This window comes from Staurois parvus, unplaced genomic scaffold, assembly GCF_062004578.1.
Source record: "Staurois parvus isolate SC_StPar_1 unplaced genomic scaffold, SC_StPar_1.0 ptg000732l, whole genome shotgun sequence".
Taxonomy (NCBI): Eukaryota; Metazoa; Chordata; class Amphibia; order Anura; family Ranidae; genus Staurois; species Staurois parvus.
In genome coordinates this window covers 1,192,155-1,219,972 of record NW_028318528.1, presented here as the reverse complement: position 1 = coordinate 1,219,972, position 27,818 = coordinate 1,192,155, and the positions used below count along the sequence as shown (strand labels likewise).

The 27,818-nt window shown below is 43.6% G+C and overlaps 1 protein-coding gene and 1 non-coding gene across 4 annotated transcripts in view; both read right to left on the bottom strand.

Annotated features, from left to right (window-relative positions):
* Positions 1-27,818, bottom strand: part of P2RY11 (purinergic receptor P2Y11) — an 82,489-nt gene that overhangs the window by 26,264 nt on the left and 28,407 nt on the right. Inside the window, exon 1 of one of the 3 annotated variants that reach the window (XM_089653984.1) lies at positions 7,820-8,597. The exons of 1 other annotated variant lie outside the window; for it this stretch is intronic. In XM_089653984.1, the coding sequence (XP_089510110.1) occupies positions 7,820-7,880 (61 nt within the window). In that variant the 5' untranslated portion in view covers positions 7,881-8,597. Of the gene's footprint in view, positions 1-4,747; positions 4,832-7,819; positions 8,598-27,818 lie in introns of those variants that run through there. One more of the 3 variants, XM_089653985.1, reaches the window with a different exon arrangement.
* Positions 24,537-24,629, bottom strand: TRNAI-UAU (transfer RNA isoleucine (anticodon UAU)). The gene is given in 2 exon segments: positions 24,537-24,572; positions 24,592-24,629. It is a non-coding gene; the product is annotated as a tRNA-Ile (tRNA).

Below are 27,818 nucleotides of genomic sequence, written 5' to 3'. Positions count from 1 at the left end.
GGGAAAGGAAGGAGCCTTCAAAAGGATAAATGCACTAAAAATGAACTTATCCTTTAAAGAGTAATTCAGTACCAGGGGCGGACTGAACATTTGGAAACTCGGGCACTGCCCGAGGGCCCAGGGTCAGTAGGGGGCTCCATGAGATGCCCCTGGTACCTTTTTCATAGGCTTTTTTTAGTTTGGGCAAGGACACAGGGGCCCCATGATCCCCTATTGCCCGGGGGCCCCATGAGTTGTCAGTCCACCCCTGTTCAGTACACCTGCTAAATACATATGTGAATTGCTTTACATGCACAAAGTAACAATATTACAGCTACTCTTGTGGATAACATACCCAGTGGTGTATTTAGTTCATTTGCTGCCCTAGGCAGCACTAAAATCGGGTGCCCCCCAGCAGTGGTGTATTTAGGTTTTGTGCTGCCCTAGGCAACACAAAAACTGTCTGCCCCCAGAGAGGATAATGGACTAAAGCTGGCCATAGATGGATCAAATGTCGTCCGATTCTGCAGGAATTACTACGGCCGTTCTTGGGACTGCTGGAAAACTTGCCTTCAATTAGTGGCTGATCAGTGTACTCTGACAGTGGAGGATTCCCTGCTGTCAGACTATGGTAGCGCACCAGGGAGGATTCCTCCATCCACCTCACTTGTATAGATGGGGGAATCAAGTCTAAGGCCCCTTTCACATGAAGGGTCTGATCAGTTTTTCAGGCTATCTGATCGGACCCTCCATTCACCCTTATGGGCCAGAGGGTGTAAACAGACCTGTGTTCATTTACACTCACCTATCTCCAATCTGACCCAGTCCACTGAAAAAAAAACCCCCAAAAAACAGAAGGGAATCCAAACCCTCCGTTTAAGCAGATTGGAATAGAGGGCATCGGGTGTAAATGGACAACAGAGTCTGTTTACACTTGACTGCTCATACAGCAGAGCAGGCTCTGTCCATGTCCGCTCTGCATAAACTGAGCAGACACCTGTCATGACACCTGAGCAGACATGGACCTGTCATCCACCCGCTCTGCTCTGATCAGCAGAGGATCAGCAGATTCCCTGCCGATCAAAATGGAGTTCACCCCATGTGATAGGGGCCTAAATGTGAACCTGGGTTTGCTAAATCACTATCCAGCAGTTTTATGACAGTATCACCTCCATTACTCTTTTCCCCCTCCCAGTGCATAGCTTTCTTGGTTCCTTATACCAACTATCCAACATTAAAGTGGTTGTAAAATTTTTTTTTTCTAAAATAACTTTTAGCTCTGTGCAATAGTATTGCATAAAGTCGCCCCAAACCTCCTCTTCTGGGGTCCCCTGCTGGTTATCTAGGCTCCTCCTCCTCTGTGCAAGCTGCATGCTGGGGGGGGGTGAACATGTGGGCTTGTTCCCGAGCTGGGCTGTGTGCATCCATATACACACTGCATGACTCGGCACTGCCCCCACTCCCTCCTCACAGGTTTTGATTGACAGCAAATAGAACGAATGGCTCCTGCTGCTGCCTCTGTGCCTTTGAGGAGAGAGAGAGAGAACAGCGCCACAGCAGACCCTGAAGAAGGGGGTGCGATTTGCAGTGTGGTGTGATTTGAGCCATACAAAATGAACGGCTCAAATCGCACTGCAAATAATTGCATGTGATTTGCATAGGAAAGATGTGCGATTCCTGTCCGAATAACATGCTTTTTTCTGCACTGCAATAATGTGAATGGGAACTTAGGGTGAATCCACACTACAACGGACAGTTGCTGAAGCTCTTCATTGCTTCAGCAGCTGTCCATTGCTGGCTGTTGTACGAGGCAGCATGGTGAGTGATTCAGCTCATTACATGGCTCCCTCATTTTTTTTTTGTTTTGTCCAAACTTTTTGTGAAGTATACAAAATGTATATTTAATTTACAGCAATGTAGAGCTGCACATGCGATTCAGCACGGTGCTCTGTGATACAATTCAGCATGTCTACATTTTATCTCAGGACGCTGAAGAGCAGCACTAGGTTGTGTTGTAGTGTGAATGGTATACAGAGGAAACAATTGTTTCCTGTGTGTCCTTGCAGTGACATATGTTTTCCAATGTGGTAAAACATCTGTCACCGCAGTATGTGTGAATTCAGCCTTAACAAAAAGTTTCTGTTCTTGGGTTTAGTTACATTTTCAACTGGGTTAAAAATTTTCTTCTTCTTGCATATTATTACATCACGTTTATGCTAAAAACTGCAAAATGATACAAAATGATACATGATATAAACTAATCCCAACATGTTTAACAGAAGAACCTGTGAAATAACTGTCAGGTCTCAGGGAACGTCTGCTAATAATTATTATATCTACAGCTCATGAAACATTAGTGTGTATTAATAAAGGAATAATGGATGTGGTGTACTTAGTGTATAAAGTAGCTGGGGTTGCTTTATACAATACAATTTTTTTCAGCAATAATAATAAAATGAAACAAATGATCATAATGGCCTAGAAAATAAACGTAGACAGTATAAATTGTAGTGCCCTCTCATGTTGATGGTCAGTGGAGAAGAACCCTCTCATAATGATGGTCAGCGGAGAAGGGCCCCCTTATAATGATAGTCAGCGGAGAAGAGCCCCCTTATAATGATGGTCAGTGGAGAAGAGCCCCCCTTGTGCATTGATGGTCAGTGGAGAAGGGCCCCCCTACCTTGTACATTGATTCTCAGTGGAGAAGGACCTCCTCTTTGTACACTGATGCTCAGTGGAGAAGTGCCTATTACAATGATGGTCAGTGGAGAAGGGCCCCCCTTGTACATTGATGCTCAATGGAGAAGGACCCCCTCCTTGTACACTGATGCTCAGTGGAGACCTGCTTCTTACAATGATGGTCAGTGGAGAAGTGCCCCCTTGTACATTGATGCTCAGTGGAGAAGTGCCTCTGACAATGATGGTCAGTAGAGAAGGGTCCCCTTGTACATTAATGCTCAGTGGAGAAGGACCCCTCATGTACATTGATGCGCACTGGAGAAGTGCCTCTTACAATGATGGTCAGTGGCGAAGGGTCCTCCTTGTACATTCATGGTCAGTGAAGAATTGTCTCCTACAATGATGGTCAGGGATGAAGGGTCCAATGTGTACATTGGTGGTCAGTGGAAAAGGGTCCCCCTTGTACATTGATGCTCAGTGGAAAAGGGTGCCCTTGTGCATTCATGGTCAGTGGAGAAGTGCTTCTTACAATGATGGTCAGTGGAGTAGGGCCCCCCCCCCCTTGTATATTCATGGTCAGTGGAGAAGTGTCTCCTACAATGTTGGCCAGGGGGGAAGGGCCCAACTTGTACATTGGTGGTCAATGGAGAAGGGCCCCTTACAATGATGGTCAGTGGGGAAGGGCCCATCTTGTACATTGGTGGTCAATAGAAAAAATGCTTCCTATATTAGTATTCAACAGGTAGCTGAAAAGGTCAGTGGTGTCTGCAATTGCTTATCTGAGAGGCAGAATGTGCTGATTGCTCTGGGAACCCCTAAAACCTCCGGAGGATTTTCTTCCACTTTCAATGAAAACAAGAAAGAAAGAAAGAAAGAAAGAAAGAGAGAAAGAGAGAGAAAGACAGAGGGAGAGAAAGAGACAGAGAAATAGATAAGTAATGGAAAGAAAGAGAGAGAGAGAAATGAGAGAAAAAGAGAGGAAAAGAGAAAGAAAGAGAGAGAGAGAGAGAGAGAGAGAGAGAGAGAGAGAGAGACATAAATGAGTAAGGGCTAGTTCACACTAGATGCAGCTCAGTGCACTTCTTTTCTGCATCAAAAATGAGAGCGAGAGAGAGAAAGAAAGAGAGAGAGACAGAAATGAGTAAGGACTAGTTCACACCAGATGCAGTTCAGCTGCCTTCTTTTGTGCACCAAAAATGCATGCACAGTGTTTTCCATGTATTCCAATGGCCCTAGTTCACACCAGTGCAGTCAGTTCCAGTCAGTTTCTGGTGCAGAAAGAAAAGTAAAACAGAACCATACTGGAACATGGCAAACTGCATCAAAACTGCACCGGAATGGAGTGTAGTGTGAACTGTAAGCAAAAATGTATCCGGAGTGCAACCAGAGTGTGTTTTTGTGGTGTGAACTGGCCCTGAGAGAGTGGAAAGAGAAAAGAGAGAGAGAGAAGCAAAACAGTAAAAAGAGAGAAAGAAATTAGAGAGAGAGAGAGGAGAAAAAAAAGAAAGAGAGAAAAAAGAGGGCAGAAAAGAGAGTGAAGAGAGAAAGGGAAGAGAGAGAAATGAGAGAAAGAAAAGAGAAGACAAAAAAAAAGAGAAGAGAGACAATAGAATGATAGAAGAGAGAAAAAACAGATATTAAGAATAGGGAGAGAGAGAAAAGAGAGAGAAAGAGATAGGGAAAAAAGAAGAGGAATAGAAGAGAGAAAAGAAATAGGAGAGAGAGAGAGAGAACAGAGAGAGAGAGAGAGAATAAAAAAATTAAAAGAGAAAGAGAGTAAAAAATAGAAAGAGGGACATAAAAGAGAGAGTGAGAAAAAACAGATAGCTTTTAATTAGTAATATTTGAAAACCAGAGAAGTTTGCAGAGACAAAACTGATCAGGGACAAACCTCAAAATCCTGGGACTGTCCCTACAAAATGAGGAACAAACGGCGAGTCCACATGGCACACATGAGCGGACAGAATACAGAGAGCCTAGGTGCAGTAACCCACAGCAGCCTGGGAGGACTGGGCTGACAGTAGCCAGCAATGAAAGCTTCCTATCAGGTCCCAGCACACAATAATGAGAAGAATATCATATTACTAACCCCAGGTCCAAATTTGCTCCCTGCTGACAGTCAGTTGTGTATAGATCGGTGTCCTCCCTCCAGCGGTCCCTCACTTGTGGTCCCTGTACTGTGTATTGAGCACTGTGCCTCCCTCCACCTCTTGTATGTTTGTGTGATTCCCTCCCCCCCTCTCACCACCATTTCATCTCATGTCCTCCTACCCAGGCCTGACAGGACTTACTATTCACATTCCTCAGGCAATCTGCACATTACTGCAGACTGACATAAACTACTGGGAAATAAACATTTATTTTTTGTGATTTGTGAAGAAAGAGGACCATTCAGATACCTTGTGATATAAGAAGGTTTCATTAAAACACCAAATTCTCTCAGCATCCATTCATATGTCTGTACTTTAGGTGTAATTTCCATTTCTCACAACTAGAATGAATTCCATAATGGACAGAGGGTGTAAGAGCTCGATCAGACGGGCATTGACACCCATCCTGCATGCCGGTCCACTGTTTTCTGCATTCTCACAGTATCCATTCATATGTCTGTAGTTTAGGTTTTAGGTATAATTTCCATTTCTCACAACTAGAACGAATTCCATAATGGACAGAGGGTGTAAGAGCTCGATCAGACGGGCATTGACACCCATCCTGCATGCCGGGCCACTGTTGTCTGCACCACTATCAGTCATACAGCCTATAGAAGTGGATGCAGATGTAGTGGCTGCACGGACCAGCATGCAGGAGTAGGTGCACAGATCCAAACACACACTGTCTGCATCTGGATCCGTACACCTGCTTCTGCAAGCATGTCAAATGTTGACCTACGGCTGTGTCCGTGTACCCGCTGCTTCTACATCCACTTCTATAGACTGCCTGCATGCAGCACCAAGACTGTTGCAGGCTCAGAAAACAGCTGCTCAACACACAGGATGGGTGTCAATGCCTGTCTGATTGAGCCCTTTACACCCTCTGTCAATAATGGAATTAGTTGTAGTTGTGAGAAATGGGAATTATACCTAAAGTACGGACATATGAATGGATACCGAGAGAATGCAGAAAACAACGGCTCAGCATGCAGGATGGTTGTCAGTGCCTGTCTGATTGAACCCTTACACCCTCTGTCCATTATGGAATTAGTTGTATTTGTGAGAAATGAAAATTATACCAAAAGTACGGACATATAAATGGATACTGAGAGAATGCAGAAAACAACGGCTCAGCATGCAGGATGGGTGTCAATGCCCATCTGATTGAGCCCTTACACCCGCTGTCCATTATGGAATTAGTTGTATATAAATTCTGTATAATAATAATAATAGTTGTGAGAAATGGGAATTATACGTAAAGTACGGACATATAAATGGATACTGAGAGAATGCAGAAAACAATGGCTCAGCATGCAGGATGGTTATCAGTGCCCGTTTGATTGAGCCCTTACACCCTCTGTCCATTATGGAATTAGTTGTATATAAATACTGTATAATAATAATAATAGTTGTGAGAAATGGGAATTATACCTAAAGTACGGAGATATAAATGGATACTGAGAGAATGCAGAAAACAGTAGCTCAGCATGCAGGATGGGTGTCAATACCCGTCTGATTTAGCCCTTACACCCTCTGTTCGTTATGGAATTAGTTGTAGTTGTGAGAAATGGGAATTATACCTAAAGTACGGACATATGAATGGATACCGAGAGAATGCAGAAAACAGCGGCTCAGCATGCAGGATGGGTGTCTATGCCCGTCTGCACAAGGCCTTAAAGTTCTGCAGTTTAGCTGGATTCCTTCAATAGCAGCAAATAGTATAACATCCAATTTTCACACAAATATCCTAAAAAGTCTGATAGACCCCCCCCACCGCACCTATCGCTCCAAAGTTGAAAGGAGCAGCATAGATTTCCTGACTAGCAGGCCATTCTGCTGATTTCTGCAGGATCACGCCACATCTATGGACACTGATACTAGGGGGGGTTATGTTTAAAAAAAATAGCTTTGTGAACATCTCATCATTTACGCACAATTAATGAAAAATATCTGTAATGTTTTTGATATGTGTGTAATGTCATTTCCTATTTGTTGCCTTTTGCTGGGGAAAGGTAATATTCCTTTGTCATTTGATCCTAAGAGAAAAAGTCATTAGGAACATTTGGTCATCCAAGTTAAAGAACATTCACCAGTGGAGAAAAGGGACTAACACTATGGGCATAGTACATTGGACCAGATGGGGATATAATATGAGGCAGACCTCTGAACCTTACTTACAGTCAATGGAGATTTGTGTGCAAACAGCTGAACAAATGGATGTTAAACTGAGCAAATCCCCTGTTTGTTAGAGAGCTGACACCCTTCAGGCATCCTAATGATCAGTGACTCTTCGCCACCCAGCACATTCAGCTGTCAGCTAAGGATTCCCAGCTGACAGGTAAATATAAACAAGGGGATACTTTAAAAAAAATAGTGTGGGACCCCCTCTTCAGCTCTGCTATAGATTTTAAGGGGTACTCCATGATTCTTCCCGAATACCATGCCAAACCTTGGAGTCTGGTGTGGATTTTAAGGGAGAACACCACACAAAAAAACAAGAAAAAAAAGCATGGGATCCCCTCCACCCCCCAAAAATTAATTCCAGACCTTTATCTGAATTTGCAGCTTGGCTGGTCAGGAAAGATGGAGAATGAGCATGTGCCCACCCTCCTCAACCAAACCTAGCCACACACCCTCTACTGGGGGGTGTCCTGGCAAAGCACCTTTTCCCTATGTTGAGGATTGTGCACACATTGAGGAGGACAAGGGCCTCTCCCCCATAACCCTGGTCTGGTGGGGGTCTTATCAGAATCCAGAAGCCCCCTTTAAAAATAAGGGGGCCCACAGATACCACTCTCCCCACGTGAATGAGTAAGGGGTGTACAGCCATGGCACATTTGCTCTGCCTACTGAATGGCAGAAGCTTCTGTGGCAAATGAGGGCAATATGCAAAATTGGGGGAATATCCTGAAGAAAAAAACTAAACTGTCATGAGTATAGCTAACCATAGATATCAGCCATTGTATTCCAATATAATAAATCACAATAATGAAAATAAGTGGTTCGGGCACCTTTTTCCGCTGATGGGCACATAATGAGGATCCAGATCAGTTGGGTTCCGTTGATGGGCATATACTGAGGATCCAGATCAGTTGGTTTCCGCTGATGGGCACATACTGAGGATCCAGATCAGTTGGTTTCTGCTGATGGGCACATACTGAGGATCCAGATCAATTGGTTTCCGCTGATGGGCACATACTGAGGATCCAGATCAGTTGGTTTCCTCTGATGGGCACATACGGAAGATCCAGATCAGTTGGTTTCCGCTGATGGGCACATACGGACGATCCAGATCAGTTGGTTTCCGCTGATGGGCACATACTGAGGATCCAGATCAGTTGGTTTCATCTGATGGGCACATACTGAGGATCCAGATCAGTTGGTTTCTGCTGATGAGCACATACTGAGGATCCAGATCAGTTGGTTTCCGATAATGGGCACATACTGAGGGTCCAGATCAGTAGGTTTCCGCTGACGGGTACATACTGAGGATCCAGATCAGTTGGTTTCCGCTAATGGGCACATACTGAGGGTCCAGATCAGTAGGTTTCCGCTGACGGGTACATACTGAGAATCCAGATCAGTTGGTTTCCTCTGATGGGCACATACTGAGGATCCAGATCAGTTGGTTTCATCTGATGGGCACATACTGAGGATCCAGATCAGTTGGTTTCGGATGATGGGGACATAATGAGGATCCAGATCAGTTGGTTTCCGATGATGGGGACCCAGATGTTTAGTTGCAGTGCTGAGAGACATGTGTTACATTTTACTTCCAACCACAACACGATCCCATAATGCACCTGTACCATACTGGGTGTATACAGGCATGTCTGTGCAGCACATCAATGCAAATATTTTGTTGCGGATGAGTTTTAACCTCTACATAGCTCCAGCCCTATGTACTGCTAGTAGATAAACATTAGAAACAACAGAATTCCATTCCAATGCCAGACATTTTTTTATTATTTCGAACAGTTAAAGTTAAATTGTGGGCATAAAACATTTCTTTAAAGTATATTTCTCAATAATAACTAATGATAAACCTTTTGTGTGCTGCTGCTTGCAAACTCAGATATTACCTTGTAAAAGTAGTAGTGACATTATCACTGTGCTGTACATAGTCTGTGCAGACAGTAGAGCTGTAGGAGAGGTCCAGTAGCTCCACCCACTGAAGGCTGCCTGCAGAAAACTACAGGAGGGGGCAGAGACCAGACCAGCCCCCCTGCACAAGGAGAGAGAGCATCAATAGCTGGTCTTTATTACAGGAAGTTACTATGAGAAGACATGTGGAGGGACTGGGAGAAAGTCATGAGCTGACAGCTTTTAGTTTTTTTCTGATCTCATTCTTCCACAGATTCACTCTAAACCCAGTGTGTGTTCGGGGCGGCTCACCAGTACCAACATGGCTGTCAAATCAGGACAAGCGCCTGTGTCCGCGCGGCTGCTGTGTCCCCATGGACATGAATGGGCTGCGTACATGTAGCACCTGGTGACATGAGCCGCATGAGCACACAGCCCATTCATGGACGACAAGCCTCTGCACCCATGTCAATGTGGACTAATATATTGTAGGTTTTCAGTCCTTAAAGTGGATCTCCACCAATAAAGGGGACATTTCCTATGAGACACATTCACATCTATGCGTTTGCAGCCGCTGAGTTTTTGGAAAGGGTCAGGGACTTTTTTTTCCCTCAGCAGATTGCAACTCGCATAGGTGTGAACAGGCCTTCAGGCAGATTTGGGTGTTTTTTGGGCCCCATAGACTTCAATGGGAGCACCTGAAAAAAACGTCATAGAACTCATTTTTCCATAAACATGCAATTCTGCCCCAAAAGAAGCTCCTAGCTGGTACATCACTTCTAAAAACCTAAAAAAATGCAACAAGTTATTATTATTATTATACAGGATTTATATAGCGCCAACAGTTTGCTCAGCTTTACAATATAACGGGAGACAATACAGATACAATACAGTTCAATACAAGAGGGTTAGGAGGGCCTGATCCTTGGAGCTTACAATCTAAGAGGGAGGGGCTAGTGGTACAAAAGGTAGTAACCAGGGGTGGACTGACAACTCATGGGCCCCCCGGGCAATAGGGGATCATGGGGCCCCTGTGTCCTTGCCCAAACTCAAAAAAGCCTATGAAAAAGGTACCAGGGTCATCTCATGGGGCCCCCTACTGACCCCGGGCCCTTGGGCAGTGCCCGAGTTTCCAAATGGTCAGTCCGCCCCTGGTAGTAGCTGTGGGGGATGAACTGGTTGGAAGAGTAGAAGATTCCAGTATTAGCTGAGGGCAGGATAGGCTTCCCTGAAAAAGCCTGTAAAATTGCCTGCTCAAGTGTGAATGTAACCTAAAAATAAGCAAGAAAAACACAATAAAATGTGCTCATGGATGAACCTGGCCTAAGGCTCCATGCACACTACTTAAAAAAATGCTGGAAAAAACACAGGATAAAAAATGCTTGTAAAAGCGTTTTTTATTAACATTTTAGTAGTGATTTAGGAGCGTTAGCGTTTTTTTAGCATTTTTATAGTACATGTAGAGGAAAAGGAAAAGAAAGCTAGAAAAAAAGCTGTTAGGAGCGTTTTAGTAGCATTTAGATATTTTTTTTTATGCGGGAAAAACGCTCTAAAAAAACTCTACAAAACAATTTTTTTTCTGCTCCTAGATGCTGAAGCTATAAAAATGCTAATACCCAAAAATAATGTGCATGGACACATAGGAGAACACCATTTAGCTTCTCAGAGCAGAAAAAAAACAAACGCTAATAACTACTTCTAGGAGCTTAAAAGACGCTGTACATGGAACCTAAAACTGGCTATACACTTTTAGGCTCCATGCACACTAGCGTTTTTTTAAGCTCCTAGAAGCTAAATAGTGTTCTCCTATGTGTCCATGCACATTATTTTAGGGTATTAGCATATTTTGAGCTTCAGCATATAGGAGCAGAAAAAAATTGTTTTTGTAATTTTTTTTTGAGCATTTTTCTAGCAGAAAAAGAAATGCTAAACGCTTCTAATCGCTATTACAACGCTCCTACCAGATTTTTTCTAGCTTATTTTCTACATGTACTATAAAAATGCTAATAAAATGCTAACGCTACTAAGACACTACCATGCACATTAAAAAATACTAACTGCAAAAATGCTAATAAAACGCTAATGCTCCTAAATGCTACTAAGACGCTACTAAAACCGCTATTACCAGCGTTTTTTACCCAGTGTTTTTTACAGCATTTTTTAAGTTAAAAAAACGCTGTAAAAAATGCTGGCGATAGCGTTTTTAGTAGCGTCTTAGTAGCGTTTAGGAGCATTAGCATTTTAGTAGCATTTTTGCAGTTAGCATTTTTTAGTTTTTAATGTACATGGAGCCTTAGAGTTTAATTCATAAATTAATTTTCCTTTTTGTTTAATTTTCTAATTGTTAGAGTCAAAACGATGTTCGTTTTCTGCCACAGTGACGAGAAAAGTTTAAAGGAGCAGGATGGAAATTTTTTCTCGAAACTAATTAATTTCTAATAGTGTGTGGATTTATTTTGGGAAATTACATTCATTCCCAAATCAATTGCTAAGAGGAAAACAAGACTACTTTCGAAACAACAGTGTCCTGTCATTGAATGTACAAAGAATTTTTGTCCGAATATTTTTTTTTAATCATTTATATTTTTCCTTTTTCATCATAAAAACAAACACCAACAAACCATACATGCAATACTCATGCAGGGCTTTACAAAAACAAACAAACAAACAAACAAGCAAACAAAAAACAAAGAACAAAACCAAACCAAAAAAAAAAAGGAGGCGATATCCCACCCAGCTATCATAACATCTTTAAAGCATAATAATATATAAATGGAGAGCTGCATTTGTAGGAATATTTGTATGAACATTTGTTGGAAGATCTACTAAGTGTATGACCAGCTTTAGTGGCGCTCAAACAGCAATGAACAATAGTGGACATAGCGCCATGTATGGCATGGTATGGAACCTTTACAGGGTTCACATGTTGCCAGTTTGTTTGCATTAGACAGAGGCACAGAGCGGAGGGGCTACTTTATAGAAGAAGGCTAATGAGGATATCACCAGGGGGGCTGAATTCCTGACATATTTCACTCCAATGGGCCCCTTCCCCCCAGCACTCTTTACTCAGCTTCCTACCCCCAACATCACATCTGCTAAATGCAAACCAGATGTGCCTGACACCAAGAGGTGACAGCAAAGAAACCCATCTGCTGGTTGTTGGGTCAGTCTGCACTATTCCTCTGAGAGTCTGGGACAGGATAACCAATCAGGTTCTGGCTCTGGCGAGGGAGTCAAAAAGACCCCAAAACTCTGCCCACTAGAAAAACTAGAAAGCACAAACTGGTACAAAGTGTCTTGGATACAATGGTACCGGGGCGATTTATTAATACTGCACAGCGAAGCAGAATGTCAAAGGGGTTTACTATGAAGGCTCATGCACAAGGCTGCGGAAAAAATAAATAACAGTAAATTGATTATTTTAGGTACTTATATAGCACTGTCAATTTACATATATATTGTACATTCACATCAGTCCCTAACCCTCAAGGGGTGTACAATCTAAGGTCCCTAACTTACAGTTGCAAGAAAAAGTATGTGAACCCCTTGGGATTACATGGAGTTTTGCATGAATTGGGCATAAAATGTGCTCTGAACGTCATCTAAGTCACAACAATAGAAGAACACAGTCTGCTGGTGCTCTTTTGCAGACTTCAAACGTGCTGCAATATTCTTTTTGGACAGCAATGGCTTCCTCCGTGGTGTCCTCCCATGTACTCCATTCTTGTTTAATGTTTTCCTTATTGTAGATGTGTCAACAAAAATGTTATCATGTGCCAGAGATTTCTGTAGGTCTTTAGCTGACACTCTGGGATTCTTCTTTGCCTCATGCAGCATTCTGCGCTGTGCTCTTGCAGTCATTTTTACAGGACGACCACGCCTAGGGGGAGAGTAGCAACAGTGCTAAACTTTCTCCATTTGTAGACAGTCTGTCTTACCGTGGACACATGAACATCAAGGCTTTTGGAGATACTTTTGTAACCCTTTCCAGCTTCATGCAAGTCAACAATTCTTGATCGTAGGTCTTGTGGGAGCTCTTTTCTGTGAGGCATGGTTCACATCAGACAGTGCTTCTTGAAACCAGTAAACCCAAAACAGGTGTGTGTTTTTTAAGGGCAGGACAGCTGTCAGCAACACATCCAATATCATCACACTGATTGGAGTCAAGGTTGGCTCACTCCTGGCTCAAATTAGCTCTGGGAGAAGTCATTAAGCTAGGGCCTCACATACTTTTTCCTCCCTGCACTGTGAATGTTTACATGTTATGTGCAATTAAACCATGGCAACATCTAATGTTTGTGTAGTATTATGTTCAGCAGACTGTGTTCTTCTATTGTTGTGACTTAGATGACGTTCAGAGCACATTTTATGCCCAATTCATGCAAAACTCCACATAATCCCAAGGGGTTCACATACTTTTTCTTGCAACTGTACATTCATACACGGGCCAATTTACCTACCAGCATGTCTTTGGAGTATGGGAGGAAACACACACAGGCAGAACATGCAAACTCCAGGCAGGTGGTGCCCTGGCTGGGATTTGAACCAGCGACCCTAGTTACTGCCAGGCAGAAGTGCTAACCATTTAGCCACTGTGCCACTGCTTATTATTATGATTATGATTAATATTATGATTATTATTATTTCTTTATATCGTTTTCTATCGGCCAGCTGTGTAAAGCTGGCTTTACACACTAGATTTTCTAACAAAAATGCATACAAAAATTCTCAGCTTGCCGAATGTCGTTGGAAAGTAGTTAAAAATTTTGTTCTGCTTTTAACATTCGATTTTGGAAGGTATGGACTGTACCGAATGAAAACCAAATAAATTTGTTTGAGAAAAATTTTCAAACCTGCAACTTTGAATTTTCTCATCACTCGTGCTGCATTCAGATCTGTAAATAAAAAGAAAACTCTGTGTGCAGGGCCATGTGCAAAGACTGCTATTTACACTGCAGCCTTGTAAATGTTTGTGCTTACATTTGCATGTGTGCAGAACCAATGTTCTTTATTGGAGTACAAAACCTGACAGCATCCTAGCAACCAGGGGCGGACTGACAACTCATGGGGCCCCCGGGCAATAGGGGATCATGGGGCCCCTGTGTCCTTATCCAAACTCAAAAAAGACTATGAAAAAGGTACCAGGGGCATCTCATGGGGCCCCTACTGACCCCGGGCCCTCGGGCAGTGCCCGAGTTTCCAAATGGTCAGTCCACCCCTGCTAGCAACACAAACACAATACGTAGCAGAAGCCAACTACCTCCTAGCAATATAGGCACTCTGGGCAGCAGAAGCCGCCTGCCTCCTAGCAATATAGGAACTGGGCAGCAGAAGCTGCCTGCCTCCTAGCAATATAGGAACTGGGTAGCAGAAGCCGCTTGCCTCCTAGCAATATAGGCACTCTGGGCAGCACAAGCCGCCTGCCTCCTAGCAATATAGGAACTGGGCAGCAGAAGCTGCCTGCCTCCTAGCAATATAGGAACTGGGTAGCAGAAGCCGCTTGCCTCCTAGCAATATAGGCACTCTGGGCAGCACAAGCCGCCTGCCTCCTAGCAATATAGGCACTCTGGGCAGCAGAAGCCAACTACCTCCTAGCAATATAGGCACTCTAGGCAGCAGAAGCCGCCTGCCTCCTAGCAATATAGGCACTCTAGGCAGCAGAAGCCGCCTGCCTCCTAGCAATATAGGCACTCTGGGGAGCAGAAACCGCATGCCTCCTAGCAATATAGGCACTCTAGGCAGCAGAAGCCAACTACCTCCTATCAATATAGGCACTCTGGGCAGCAGAAGCCGCCTGCCTCCTAGCAATATAGGCACTCTGGGCAGCAGAAACCGCCTGCCTCTTAGCAATATAGGCACTCTGGGCAGCAGAAGCCGCCTGCCTCTTAGCAATATAGGCACTCTGGGCAGCAGAAACTGCCTGTCTCCTAGCAATATAGGCAGTCTGGGCAGCAGAAGTTGCCTGCCTCCTAGCAATATAGGCACTCTGAGCAGCAGAAGCCGCCTGCCTCCTAGCAATATAGGCACTCTGAGCAGCAGAAGCCGCCTGCCTCCTAGCAATATAGGCACTTTGGGCAGCAGAAACCGCCTGTCTCCTAGTAATATAGGCACTCTGAGCAGCAGAAGCCGCCTGCATCCTAGCAATATAGGCACTCTGAGCAGCAGAACCCACCTGCCTCCTAGCAATATAGGCACTCTGAGCAGCAGAAGCAGCCTGCCTCCTAGTAATATAGGCACTCTGGGCAGCAGAAGCTGCCTGCATCCTAACAGCAGAGGACGTTAGGCAGCAATAGCTTCCCACCTCCTAGCAACTGAGGACGCTAGGGGGCAAAAGCAGCTTGCATCCTAGCAACAGAAGATGGCCTCCTTTAGTACAGTCCCGACCTCAATGCTAATGAACACCTTTGGGATATATTGTATCACCAACTGTGAGCTAGATCCTTTCCTCCAATATCACTATCTGACCTCACCAGTGTTCTTTTGGATAAATTAGCACAAATTCCCACAGACACTCCAAAATCCTGTAAAAAACCTTTTCAGAAGAGCAGAGGCTGGTATAGCCACAAATGGGAAAGCCAAATCTATGGCTTTCAAACGGGATGTCCAACAAACTCATATACAGTTGTGTTCAAAATAATAGCAGTGTGTGGAAAAAAGTGAATAAAGCTCAAAATCCTTCTAATAGCTTTTATTTCCATACACACAAATGCATTGGGAACACTACACATTCTATTCCAAATCAAAACATGAAGAAAAATAGATCAAATTTGTGTTGTTCCTCTAAAAAAAATGAAGAAAAGTGAATATTAGACTGTTAAACAAAAGTAGCAGTGTTTGTATTCTTCTTTAAAAAATCAAACATTCACTATATAAACTGAAAAATGTTTGAAGATTTTGCTTTCCTTTGAATCACTTAATGAATATTTGGTTGTATAAGCACTGTTTCTGAGAACTGCTGTACATCTGTGTTGCATGGAGTCAACCAACTTCTGGCCCCTGTGATCAGGTATTCCAGCCCAGGATGATTGGACTACATGCCACAGTTCTTCTCTGTTTCTTGGTTTTGCCTCAGAAACTGCATTTTTTATGTCACCCCACAAGCTTTCTATTGGATTAAGATCCGGGGATTGGGCTGGCCACTCCATAATGTCAATCTTGTTGGTCTGGAACCAAGATGTTACACGTTTACTAGTGTGTTTGGGGTCGTTGTCTTGTTGGAACACCCATTTCAAGGGCATTTCCTCTTCAGCATAAGGCAGCATGACCTCTTCAAGTATTCTGATGTATTCAAACTGATCCATGATCCCTGGTATGCGATAAATAGGCCCAACACCGTAGTATGAGAAACATCCCCATATCACGATGCTTGCACCACCATGCTTCACTGTCTTCACAGTGTACTGTGGCTTGAATTCAGTGTTTGGGGGTCATCTGACAAACTGTCTCCGGCCACTAGACCCAAAAAGAACAATCTTACTTTCATCAGTCCACAAAATGTTGCGCCATTTCTCTTTAGGCCAGTCAATGTGCTCTTTGGCAAATTGTAACCTCTTCAGCATGTCTTTTTTTCAACAGTGGGACTTTGCGGGGGCTTCTTGCAGATAGCTTGGCTTCACATAGGCATCTTCTAATTGTAACAGTACTCACAGGTAACTTTACACCTTCTTTGATCTTCCTGGAGCTAATTGTTGGCTGAGTCCTTGCCATTTTGGCTATTCTTCTATCCATTCGAATGGTAGTTTTTCTCTTTCTTCCACGTCTTTCATGTTTTGGTTGCCATTTTAAAGTATTTGCGATCATTTTAGCTGAGCAGCCGATCATTTTCTGCACTTCTTTATATGTTTTCCCCTCTCCAATCAACTTTTTAATCAAGGTACGCTGTTCTTCTGAACAATGTCTGGAATGACCCATTTTCCTCAGAATTTCAGAGAGAAATGCACTGTAACCAGCATGTACAACATTTGCTGCCTTCCTTCCTTAAATAAGGGCAATAATTGCCACCTGTTTTTCAAAGAATGAATGACCTCACTAATAGAACTCCACACTGCTATTATTTTGAACATGCCCCTTTCAATTAGTGATTCAATTACACAGAATCAGCAGCATGCATGTCATGACTGTTGGGTCTGTTGGATTTCTATTACTCTACTACACCTGATAGTAAATTATTTGCCATGTAGAAATATAATTTCTACCAAAAACAGTGATTGATCCGGTTAGTGATGTCTGACTGCTATTATTTTGAACACAAATGTAGGTGTGATGGTCAGGTATCTACAAACTCTTAAACTCACCACACTCTACAATCAGATATTAAAACCGTCTGTAGGTCCGCCAACAACAAAGTAGTGCATGGGTCTGCATGATTGGGTACAAATTGATTGGATTGTTTAGGTCGGTCCTCATATGACAAAGTTTGGGTTAATCTAAATCTAATTGAACAAAGATTGTACGGTCAGATTGTAACATGTATTTTTGGTGACCCTTACCCCTATAGCGAATGTCCTAACCCAGACAGTTCACATACAGTACTTTGAATGTGTGTACAAAGGTTGGGTACAGTATATGTGAATGTATGTGGATAGCTTCTGTATTTTAGGAGAACTTTAATTAGGGCTCATTCACTTGGATGCAGAAAATGCAGCTTTTTCTGTTTGTTTTCTATGGCCTATGCACACTGCTGCATAAAGATTAGCAAATTTGCGCTGAATTCAGATCCATAAAAACAAGTTAAAAAAATGTGTCTAAGGTTCTGAGTATGGATTAATGTTTACTCTAGTGGAGTACAAGAGCTTCTTGCGTCCTAGCAACAGAAGAATGCTCTGCAGCTTCCCTCAGAAGCCACCTGAACTGTAGCAATGGAGGGGTACTAGGTGTCAATAGATACCTGCATCCTAGCAACGGATGATACTAGCTGGCTTCCTTGAGAAGCCACCTGTATCCTACTATCAGAAGGATGCTAAGTGGCTTCCTGAAGAGGCCACCTGCATTCTAGTAACAGAAGACGCTAGGTGGCTTCCTGAAGCGGCCGTCTGCATCCTAGTAGCAGAGGATACAAGGTGGCTTCCTGGAGAGACTGCCTGCATCCCACGTTTACTCTATTGGAGTACAAGAGCTTCCTGCATCCTAGCTACAGAAATATTCTATGCTTTTTCCTTCAGAAGCTGCCCATGCCCTAACAAAGTAGCGATTTTAAGTGTCAATAGCACCTGTGTCCTAACAACTGAGGATGCTAGCCAGCTTCCTTGAGAATCCGCCTGAATCCTAGTAGTCAACGCTAGGTGGTTTCCTGGACAGGCCACTTTCATCCTAGTAACAGAGGATGGTAGGTGGCTTTTTGAAATGGCTGTCTGCATCCTATTATCAGAGGACACTAGGTGGCTTCCTGGAGAGGCTGTCTGCATCCTAGTAACAGAGGACACTAGGTGGCTTCCTGGAGAGGCTGTCTGCATCCTAGTAACAGAGGACACTAGGTGGCTTCCTGGAGAGGCTGTCTGCACCTTAGTAACAGAGGACACTAGGTGGCTTCCTGGAGAGGCTGTCTGCATCCTAGTAACAGAGGACACTAGGTGGCTTCCTGGAGAGACTGTCTGCTTCCTAGTAACAGAGGACACTAGGTGGCTTCCTGGAGAGGCTGTCTGCTTCCTAGTAACAGAGGAAACTAGGTGGCTTCCTGGAGAGGCTGTCTGCACCTTAGTAACAGAGGACACTAGGTGGCTTCCTGGAGAGGCTGTCTACATCCTAGTAACAGAGGACACTAGGTGGCTTCCTGGAGAGGCTGTCTGCATCCTAGTAACAGAGGACACTAGGTGGCTTCCTGGAGAGGCTGTCTGCACCTTAGTAACAGAGGACACTAGGTGGCTTCCTGGAGAGGCTGTCTGCATCCTAGTAACAGAGGACACTAGGTGGCTTCCTGGAGAGACTGTCTGCTTCCTAGTAACAGAGGACACTAGGTGGCTTCCTGGAGAGGCTGTCTGCATCCTAGTAACAGAGGATACTAGGTGGCTTCCTGGAAAGGCTGTCTGCATCCTAGTAACAGAGGAAACTAGGTGGCTTCCTGGAAAGGCTGTCTGCACCTTAGTAACAGAGGACACTAGGTGGCTTCCTGGAGAGGCTGTCTGCATCCTAGTAACAGAGGACACTAGGTGGCTTCCTGGAGAGGCTGTCTACATCCTAGTAACAGAGGACACTAGGTGGCTTCCTGGAGAAGCTGTCTGCATCCTAGTAACAGAGGACACTAGGTGGCTTCCTGGAGAGACTGCCTGCATCGTATATTTACTCTGTTGGAGTACAAGAGTTTCCTGCATCCTAGCTACAGAAGTATTCTATGCTGCTTTCTTCAGAAGCTGCCTGTTCCCTACCAACGTAAGATGCTAGGTGTCAATAGCACCTGTGTCCTAACAACTGACTACACTAGCCGGCTTCCATGAGAAGCCGACTGCATCCTAGTATTGGAAGGTTGCTAAGTGGCTTTCTGGAGGGGCCACCTGCATCCTAGTAATGTGGGGCACCAGGTGGCTTCCTAGAGAAGCTGCCTGTATTCTAACAACAGAAGATGCTAGATGGCTTCCCTGAGAAGCTGCCTGCATCCTAACAACAGAGCCATTTACGTAGCAACACTGTACGCATGTAAACGTTGCTCATACATTATAAGAGTACAGAGCACTTTTTAAGCAGAATCTTCCTGCCTGTTTCTGTGGGGAAGATTCTGTGCCATGTTTTCACACAGCCATGTTCATGTATAAGGGAAATGTATCAACGTATGAACATATTCTATAAACTGAAGTTATGTCTTCACATCAGATCAAAACTTTTGGGGTAGAGTTGTACCTATACTACATTCAGTTCTTACTAAGAATGCACTGTTCTGTAAAGCAGGGTGGGTATAGTCCTAACCACATACCAAACATTACACGACATGAACAACTCTCTTATTTCCTGAAAACAGCGAGTGAAATGAATGAAACACATTTATAATCTTCCCACGGGCTGCCTTTTTAATCCGCACTAAAAATTAAATTAGTGGCATCTAGTGGGGATAATTTCAATGATGTATTTTTAAACAGTATGTAAAACATTAAATGGATGCATTTGCAGTGTATTTCTCAATGGATTCCCTATGTGGGTTATAGGAACTTATGCTACGTTCACACTCTGTGCATGCTGGGAAAAGAGTAGCATTATTTTCAGACACGCACAGAAATACACAGCCCTTTAGGAGACATGACGCACATTAATTCCTAATGGCACCCACATGCATCTGCAAATGCGCAGTCAGAACGGCAGTGTAGCACAATTTAGCAGAGGGGTCGGGGTCTTCTTTTTGTGTGTTTCTCACAAGTAGGGCAGACCATGGAAATGAATGGACAGCCCTACATGCATCAGTAAGAACGTGGGGAAATGAGCTTGCACTACGTCACACCAGCATGGTGGGAGTAAAGCCTTATAGGCTACTTGCCAAAATGGCTACTTGCTTAGTTACCTGCTAAACTATCTGTAATACTGTACAGCTATTTCTGTGATTCATAGCCTCCTGCCAGACAAACAAGCTGGGTTGGTCCCCTTGTTTTCTCTAATATAGGGAAACATTTGAGCTTGCTCATCAACCTGCCTGTGATTGGACTAAGAAGAGTGGGTTTGAATGGGTATACTCAGGCTGCTATAGTTTCTTCCAAAAAATGTATGGGTAAACAAACTAAAATTTGGTCACACTGGCCCTGGTGTATGTTTTTGGTAGGACTTTAAAATGTGAGCTCGTTTGGTTGAACGTACTAACGAATAGATCTATGTTAGGCTCTCAGTTGTGTATTAGTGTTATAGAAATGCAGGAAATAATAAGTCTCTCTATAGACAGATCTTGTGTTCTTTGTTTAGGGTAGGGAACTATGGGATGTATCTCCAGTTCTAAGTACTCAGTTTCAGACCATGAAATTAATCCATCTGTACATACATGGGATCATGTAAACAAAGCTATGCACACATACTTTATATAAGCACTCCTATTGTAACTTGGCGCTCCCATGTCTACATTCAGCCACAGAAATTAGTTGGCAGTCTCACCATGCAGGCATAATCCAACCATAGACTTTTATTTTCCGCATTTAATTTTTATTGGAGAAATTACATAATATTAAAGGCTTTGTCTACTCAAAACTGGTGGAAGCTGAAAATGTAAAGTAGAACTAAAGTTTCAAATTAAAAAAAAGGGAGCAGGTAGTCTCTATATTGCAGAAGAGACATGCAATGCATCTTCTGCAATAAAATAAACCTACCTGCTAGGTTGCAGTCTTCTGTAGAACGTGCACCAAGCTGCCCATGGCCACTGCCTGTGATGGCTGCACTCCTGAGCATGCATGGAAGGGATGCAGGGGTGGACTGACAACTCATGGGGCCCCCGGGCAATAGGGGATTATGGGGCCCCTGTGTCCTTGCCCAAACTCAAAAAAGCCTATGAAAAAGGTACCAGGGGCATCTCATGGGGCCCCCTACTGACCCCGGGCCCTCGGGCAGTGCCCGAGTTTCCAAATGGTCAGTCCACCCCTGGAGGGATGTCAACCCACCCCAGCTAATCAAGACGGCTGACAACCAGCACTAGAGAAGCAGGGGAGAAGATGACAGCACCAGAGAGGGACCTGGCGAGCATTGGAGCGTTGAAGAAGAGGTAAGTATTTCAGATTTCTGCTTTCAAGCATGTCTAAAGCCAAAACATTTTTCCATAAAGCAGAACTGCACCCAAAGGGGGAATTTCTGCCCTCCTCCCCACTACTCTGACATATTTGGCACATTATTTTTTTTGGGAAGGGGGGAGCGGGTTCCCAGGTTTTAGACGTACTTGATCCCACTTCTGGTCAGATTGCTGTGGCGATTCCACCAGAAATTCTTCCCCTCTCCCTGCCCGCAAACTTCTTGGACACTTCACAGGTCCCAGAAGGCTGTGGGTCCAATTACAAGGCACAGCGCGGCTTGTGCATGTGCAGTGGGGAGCAGGCTGTGAAGCCGTAAGGAGTCACAGCACACTTCCCACAGTTAAAATGCTGGCACCAGGTATCTGAAGACCAGTGAAGGATAGGCTCAGGTGAGGACAGTGCTGGATCCATGGACAGGTTAGTGTCTGTTTATTAAGGTCAGCAGCTACAGTTTTTGTAGCTGCTGACTTTTAATTTTTGAAGGCTGAAGAATCACTTTAAAGTGTAAGTGTTTGGCACTTCTGCCTTGCAAAACGGACATTATATAAATTAAAAGGGTAGTTAACCTTTTCAGAAAAAATGAAAAGGTGAACTAACATCCCTCGGTCCTTGATGTACTTACCTCCGTGGATGATGAGCTACCAGTGCCTGCACAGAGCATTGCTCTGATCCATCCCACAAGCTCTTCAGAAAGAAGATGGAGAAGAGTGGGGATTTCAAGTCCCCAGACATCCACCCTGGCTGTGTGGGCACTGACAGTTCATCATTCTCAGAGGTAAGTAGAGCGGGACTAAGGGGTATTAGTTTTAGTTCACCTTTTCAATTTTTCTGAAGGTGAACTAGCCCTTTAACCACTTTAAGCCCGAACACTTTCACCACCTTACAGTCCAGACCAATTTTCAGCTTTCAGTGCTATCACACTTATCACAATTAGTCATGCAGCACTGTACCCATATGAAAATTTTTATAATTTTTTTTTAGACAGATAGAGCTTTCTTTTGGTCGTATTTGATCACCACTGGGTTTTTTGCATTTGCATTTTTTGCTTTGTTTTTGTTATAAAATTTTGCAAATAAATAATCTTTCTTCCTAAATTTAGGCAAAAATGTATTCTGCTAAATTGTTTGTGTAAAAATAACCCAAATCATTATTTAGTCTGTGTGAAAGCTATAGAATCTTCAAACTATGGGATATATATTTGAAAATTGGTCAGTTGAGACTCTAAAATGCTGGACACTGGTATGCCATATGGCAGTGATCAGGATGCTGGTATGGCGGTGATCAGGACGTTAGCAAGAGGTATGGTGGTGATCAGGATGCTGGTATGGTGGTGATCAGGGTGCTGTTATGGAGATGATCAGGACGCTGGTATGAGGTATGGCAGTGATCAGGATGTTGGTATGGGGTATGGCAGTGATCAGGAATATGGTATGGGGTATGGTGGTGATAAGAGCACTGGTATGGAGTATGGTGCTTATCAAGACGTTGGTATGGGGTATGGTGGTTATCAAGACGTTGGTATGGGGCATGGCAGTGATCAGAACATTGGTATGGGGTATAGCGGTGATCAGGACACTGATATGGCATATGAGGTGATCAGGTTGCTGGTATGGGGCATGGCGGTGATCAAGATGCTGGTATGGGGTATGACGGTGATCAGGATGCTGGTATGGGGTATGGTGGTGTTCAGAACGCTGGTATGGGGTATGGTGGTGATCAGAACACTGGTATGGGGTATGGCGGTGATCAGGATGCTGGTATGGCATATGAGGTGATCAGGTTGCTGGTGTGGGGTATGGCGGTGATCAGAACACTGGTATGGGGTATGGTGGTTATCAAGATGTTGGTATGGGGTATGGTGGTTATCAAGATGTTGGAATGGGGCATGGCAGTGATCAGAACACTGGTATGGCAGTGTTCAGAACATTGGTATGGGGTATAGCAGTGATCAGGACACTGGTATGGCATATGAGGTGATCAGGTTGCTGGTGTGGGGTATTGCGGTGATCAAGATGCTGCTATGAGGTATGGCGGTGATCAGAACGCTGGTATGGGGTATGGCGGTGATCAGAACGCTAGTATGGCAGTGATCAGAACACTGGTATGGGGTATGGCGGTGATCAGGACACTGGTATGGCATATGAGGTGGTCAGGTTGCTGTTGTGGGGTATTGCAGTGATCAAGATGCTGCTATGAGGTATGGCGGTGATCAGAACGCTGGTATGGGGTATGGCGGTGATCAGAACGCTAGTATGGCAGTGATCAGAACACTGGTATGGGGTATGGCGGTGATCAGGACACTGGTATGGCATATGAGGTGGTCAGGTTGCTGTTGTGGGGTATGGCGGTGATCAAGATGCTGTTATGAGGTATGGCAGTGGTCAGAACACAGGTATGGGGGTGATCATGATGCTGGTATGGGGTATAGCGGTGATCAGGATGCTGGTATGGCATATGGGGTGATCAGGATGCTGGCATGGGGCATGGTGGTGATCAGGGTGCTGGTATGGTGTATGGTGGTGATCACGACATTGGTATGGGGTATGATGCTGATCAGGACACTGGTATGGCATATTACGGTGATCAGGACACTGGTATGGTGTATGGCGGTGATCAGGGTGCTGGTATGGCCTATGGCAGTGATCAGGATACTGGTATGGGGTATGGTGGTGATCAGGACGTTGATTTGGGGTATGGCAGTGATCAAGATGCTAGTATGGTGTATAGTGGTGTATGTGTGAGCACTGGGACAGGTTGCATAATTTATTGTCCCTCCACTGGGGCAGTGATCAAGCACATTGTGGCTGACTGGCACTGCAGTCTGCTGGTGTACAGCCAGCCTAGCAGGCGGACAGGAAGAGGTTAATGCAGATTGTGCCCTGACCAGACTTCAAATTGAGGACCCAAATTCCACAAGGTAGAAGTGCTAAACACTAATACACAGTGCTGCTAAAATCTGTGCTCCAGGTGAGGCTCGAACTCACAACCTCGGCATCGCTCACCAGTTACTGTCTTATAAGTACCGCGCGCTAACCGATTGCACCACTGGAGCACCTGTGTCTGAGATGGGATATGGTTTAGTTCACATATGACACTTGGAAATGAACTGGCTCATCTGCCATGATTGCATAGTGGTTAGAATTCTGTGTTATGGCCATAGTTCAATGAAAAGGTAAAACTGTCCCTTCTAAAAGGAAGTTTTTATGCAAGAGGAAACAGAGGGCCCTGCTCCTTAGAGCTTACAATCTAGGAGGAAGGGTTGAGTGATACAAAAGATAATAGCTGTGGGGATGAGCTGATGGAGGAAATGAAAGGCAGTTAGCAGTAAGGATACAGATTAAACCATTGTTGATATATTTACCCAAAAGTAGTTCGAACAACAAATGAATACCCTTGCACAGAAGTCATTATAGAGAATCTACATGAACAGACCGAATCTACAAAACACAGTCATCATACAGTAGTAGTAAACAAGATGCACCACCATTTGTGGCTCCCCCTGTGTACTAACAGTTTTGCAATCTATATGCAAAAACAAGTATTTTTAAAACATTTAAAAAACAAATATCGGTCTTCAAATAAAGACTCTTAATCCTAACCTTTCCATTGGCCACTGGTTCAAATCTTTAACAACTATGGGCACCAAAAAATGCTGGAGTGACATCTGCGTATACACCAGGTTGGGGACATGAGGCATGGGTCAAGATAAAAACACGCAAGTTAAATTATTTCAACACATAAATCCAGTGGATAAGAACAGCAAAATAAAATTTTTACATGTATGTTACATGTTAAGGATGTGGCTGTTATGATAATCTAGAGAGGTGAGCAGCAGCAGGGCCAGTGGCACAATGGATAACACGTCTGACTATGGATCAGACGATTGTAGGTTCGACTCCTACCTGGCTCATCATGTGGGCTGTGATCGTATAGTGGTTAGTACTCTGTGTTGTGGATGCAGCAACACTGGCTTGAATCTAGGTCATGGCATCTTTTGGTTCTGGAAAGAGCAGGGCAGGGTTAGGAAATGACAGAAAATCTACAACTTTCCAGTTGTCATCAAAACAGGAATAATGGGGAAATCTTTTGATCACTTGAAGACCGGACTGTTTCTCCCCCTTCCTGCCTAGAGCAGTTTTCAGGGCTGTCATACTTAAAATGACAATTTTTTTCATTTTTTGAGGTAGAGAGCTTTCATTTGGTGGTATTAAATCGTCACTTTTTTTTTGGTACATAAAAAAATTACTGACAATTTTGAAAAAAAAATGTATGGCGATACAACATGAGAGTTTTCCACAGCCTAACCACATAGGGAGGCTCAAAATCCAAGGAGCACCTTCAGGTGTTCTAGGGGCATAAATTACACATCTAATTTCCTGACTACCTGTCACAGTTTTGGAGGCTCTGGAGCATCGGGGCAGTGGAAACACCCATAAAATCCATTTAGGAAAGACAATACCCAAAGATATTTTTTTAGAGGCATGAGGAGTCTTTTGAAAGTGTCACTTTTTCCGCAAATTTTTGGAAAATGTGGAAAGAATGTGAAAACTTTTAACACAAAGTTGCCAATTAACATATTTCTAATACACAGTATGGGTATACTTAGAATTACACCCAGAACACATTCTTCTACTCTTCTCAACTATGGAGATACCACATGTGTAGACCTTTTCAATGTTTGGACTGATTATGTACCCGGCATTGCATCTTGTGTTTCACAAAATTCAACCAACATTGCATAGAAAACAATGTACTGCAATGCCTCTGTACAAGTGGTCAGGCAACATAGCTTAGTGCAGCTTCATCTACAGCAGTCCTTGTTTCAAAAAGCCAAGCAGTCTTAACCTCCCGGTGTGTGGCTGCCTTCATAGCACATGGCTCCATTCACTGGCCATGAAGAACAAGAGGCCTCCTCACCACCTGTCAAACACCTCTGAAAAGTGATCCAAATGCAGATCACTTTTCAGAGACCTTACCGCACATCTAATCCTAGCCTCAGGTGAATATTATTATAACTCCAGGATATTGGCAGAGGCTCAGCTTCTAGATCTTTAACCCTTTGTTAGAAAGTGCTCAGATCTAGTTTAAAACTAGTAATGAGATTATGCCATGTGACTGAGAGCAAGTAACAAATATAAAGTAGGTGCTTTCCCAATTTGGCTGCAAAAGTAGTAATGCACTTGTAGAACCATTTTGCAATTTGTGTAAAACTGGAATTTGAGTTTAAAATGCGGCATTTCTGAGAATATGAATAGTGTAGTAAATAACCTAATGGGCAGCACAGTGGCTAAGTGGTTAGCACTTATGCCCAGTAGTACTCGGGTCGTTGGCTCGCATCCCAAACATGGCACCTCCTGCCTGGAGCTTGCCTGTTCTCCCTGTGCCTGCATGGGTTTCCTCCCATATTTCAAAGACATGCTGGTAGGTTAATTGGCTCCTGTCTAAACTGACCCTAGTATGAATGTAAGGTTGGTACTTTAGATTGTACGCCCCTTGAGGGTTGGGACTGATGTGATTGTACAATATATATGTAAAGGTCTGCGTAAATTGACATACGTATATACAGTATAAGTACCTGTAATAAATAATGTAATGAATAACCTGCGCCCAGGACAAATATTGCATGAGAAAAAAAACAACAAAATTGTGTATAACAATCAACACCATGATATAATCCAATATTAAAGTGAATATAAAGGCTGCTAAAGAAAATTTCTGAGAATATACTACAAATGTCTCCAAGCAGAAATTTGCGACAGATGGCTTTATTAATATTAAATATTTCTTGAGTTAATGCAAAGCAAATTTGTAACATAACAATGAAAAATGTTGTTGCTGATCAAACAATGGAAATGGATCACCAAGCACAAAGAACAATAAAAAGTTGCCTTTGGATGTCTATATCAAATACAACAAAGCAGAGAGTGTAGCACACATTTCCTTTCATTCACACCTCTTATTTCCTTTTTATTACTATCTTTATAAAATTGTTGCAATGAAATGTTCTCAGACTGCGGATGGTGCGATGCTGGCTCTGATAAAGTAATTTTTTCTGGAACGTCTGAAATAAACTCTCACACCAGTTGTCAACATTATTTGTCCTCAAGTCCCCACATACTTCAAATATCGCAGACTTGTGTCTCAAGCAGTTTCATTTTAAATAGATAGGCAGTGGAGGAGATTTACTAAAACTGGCACACTCATAAGCTGGAGCAGCTGTGCATACCCACATGGAAGAAAA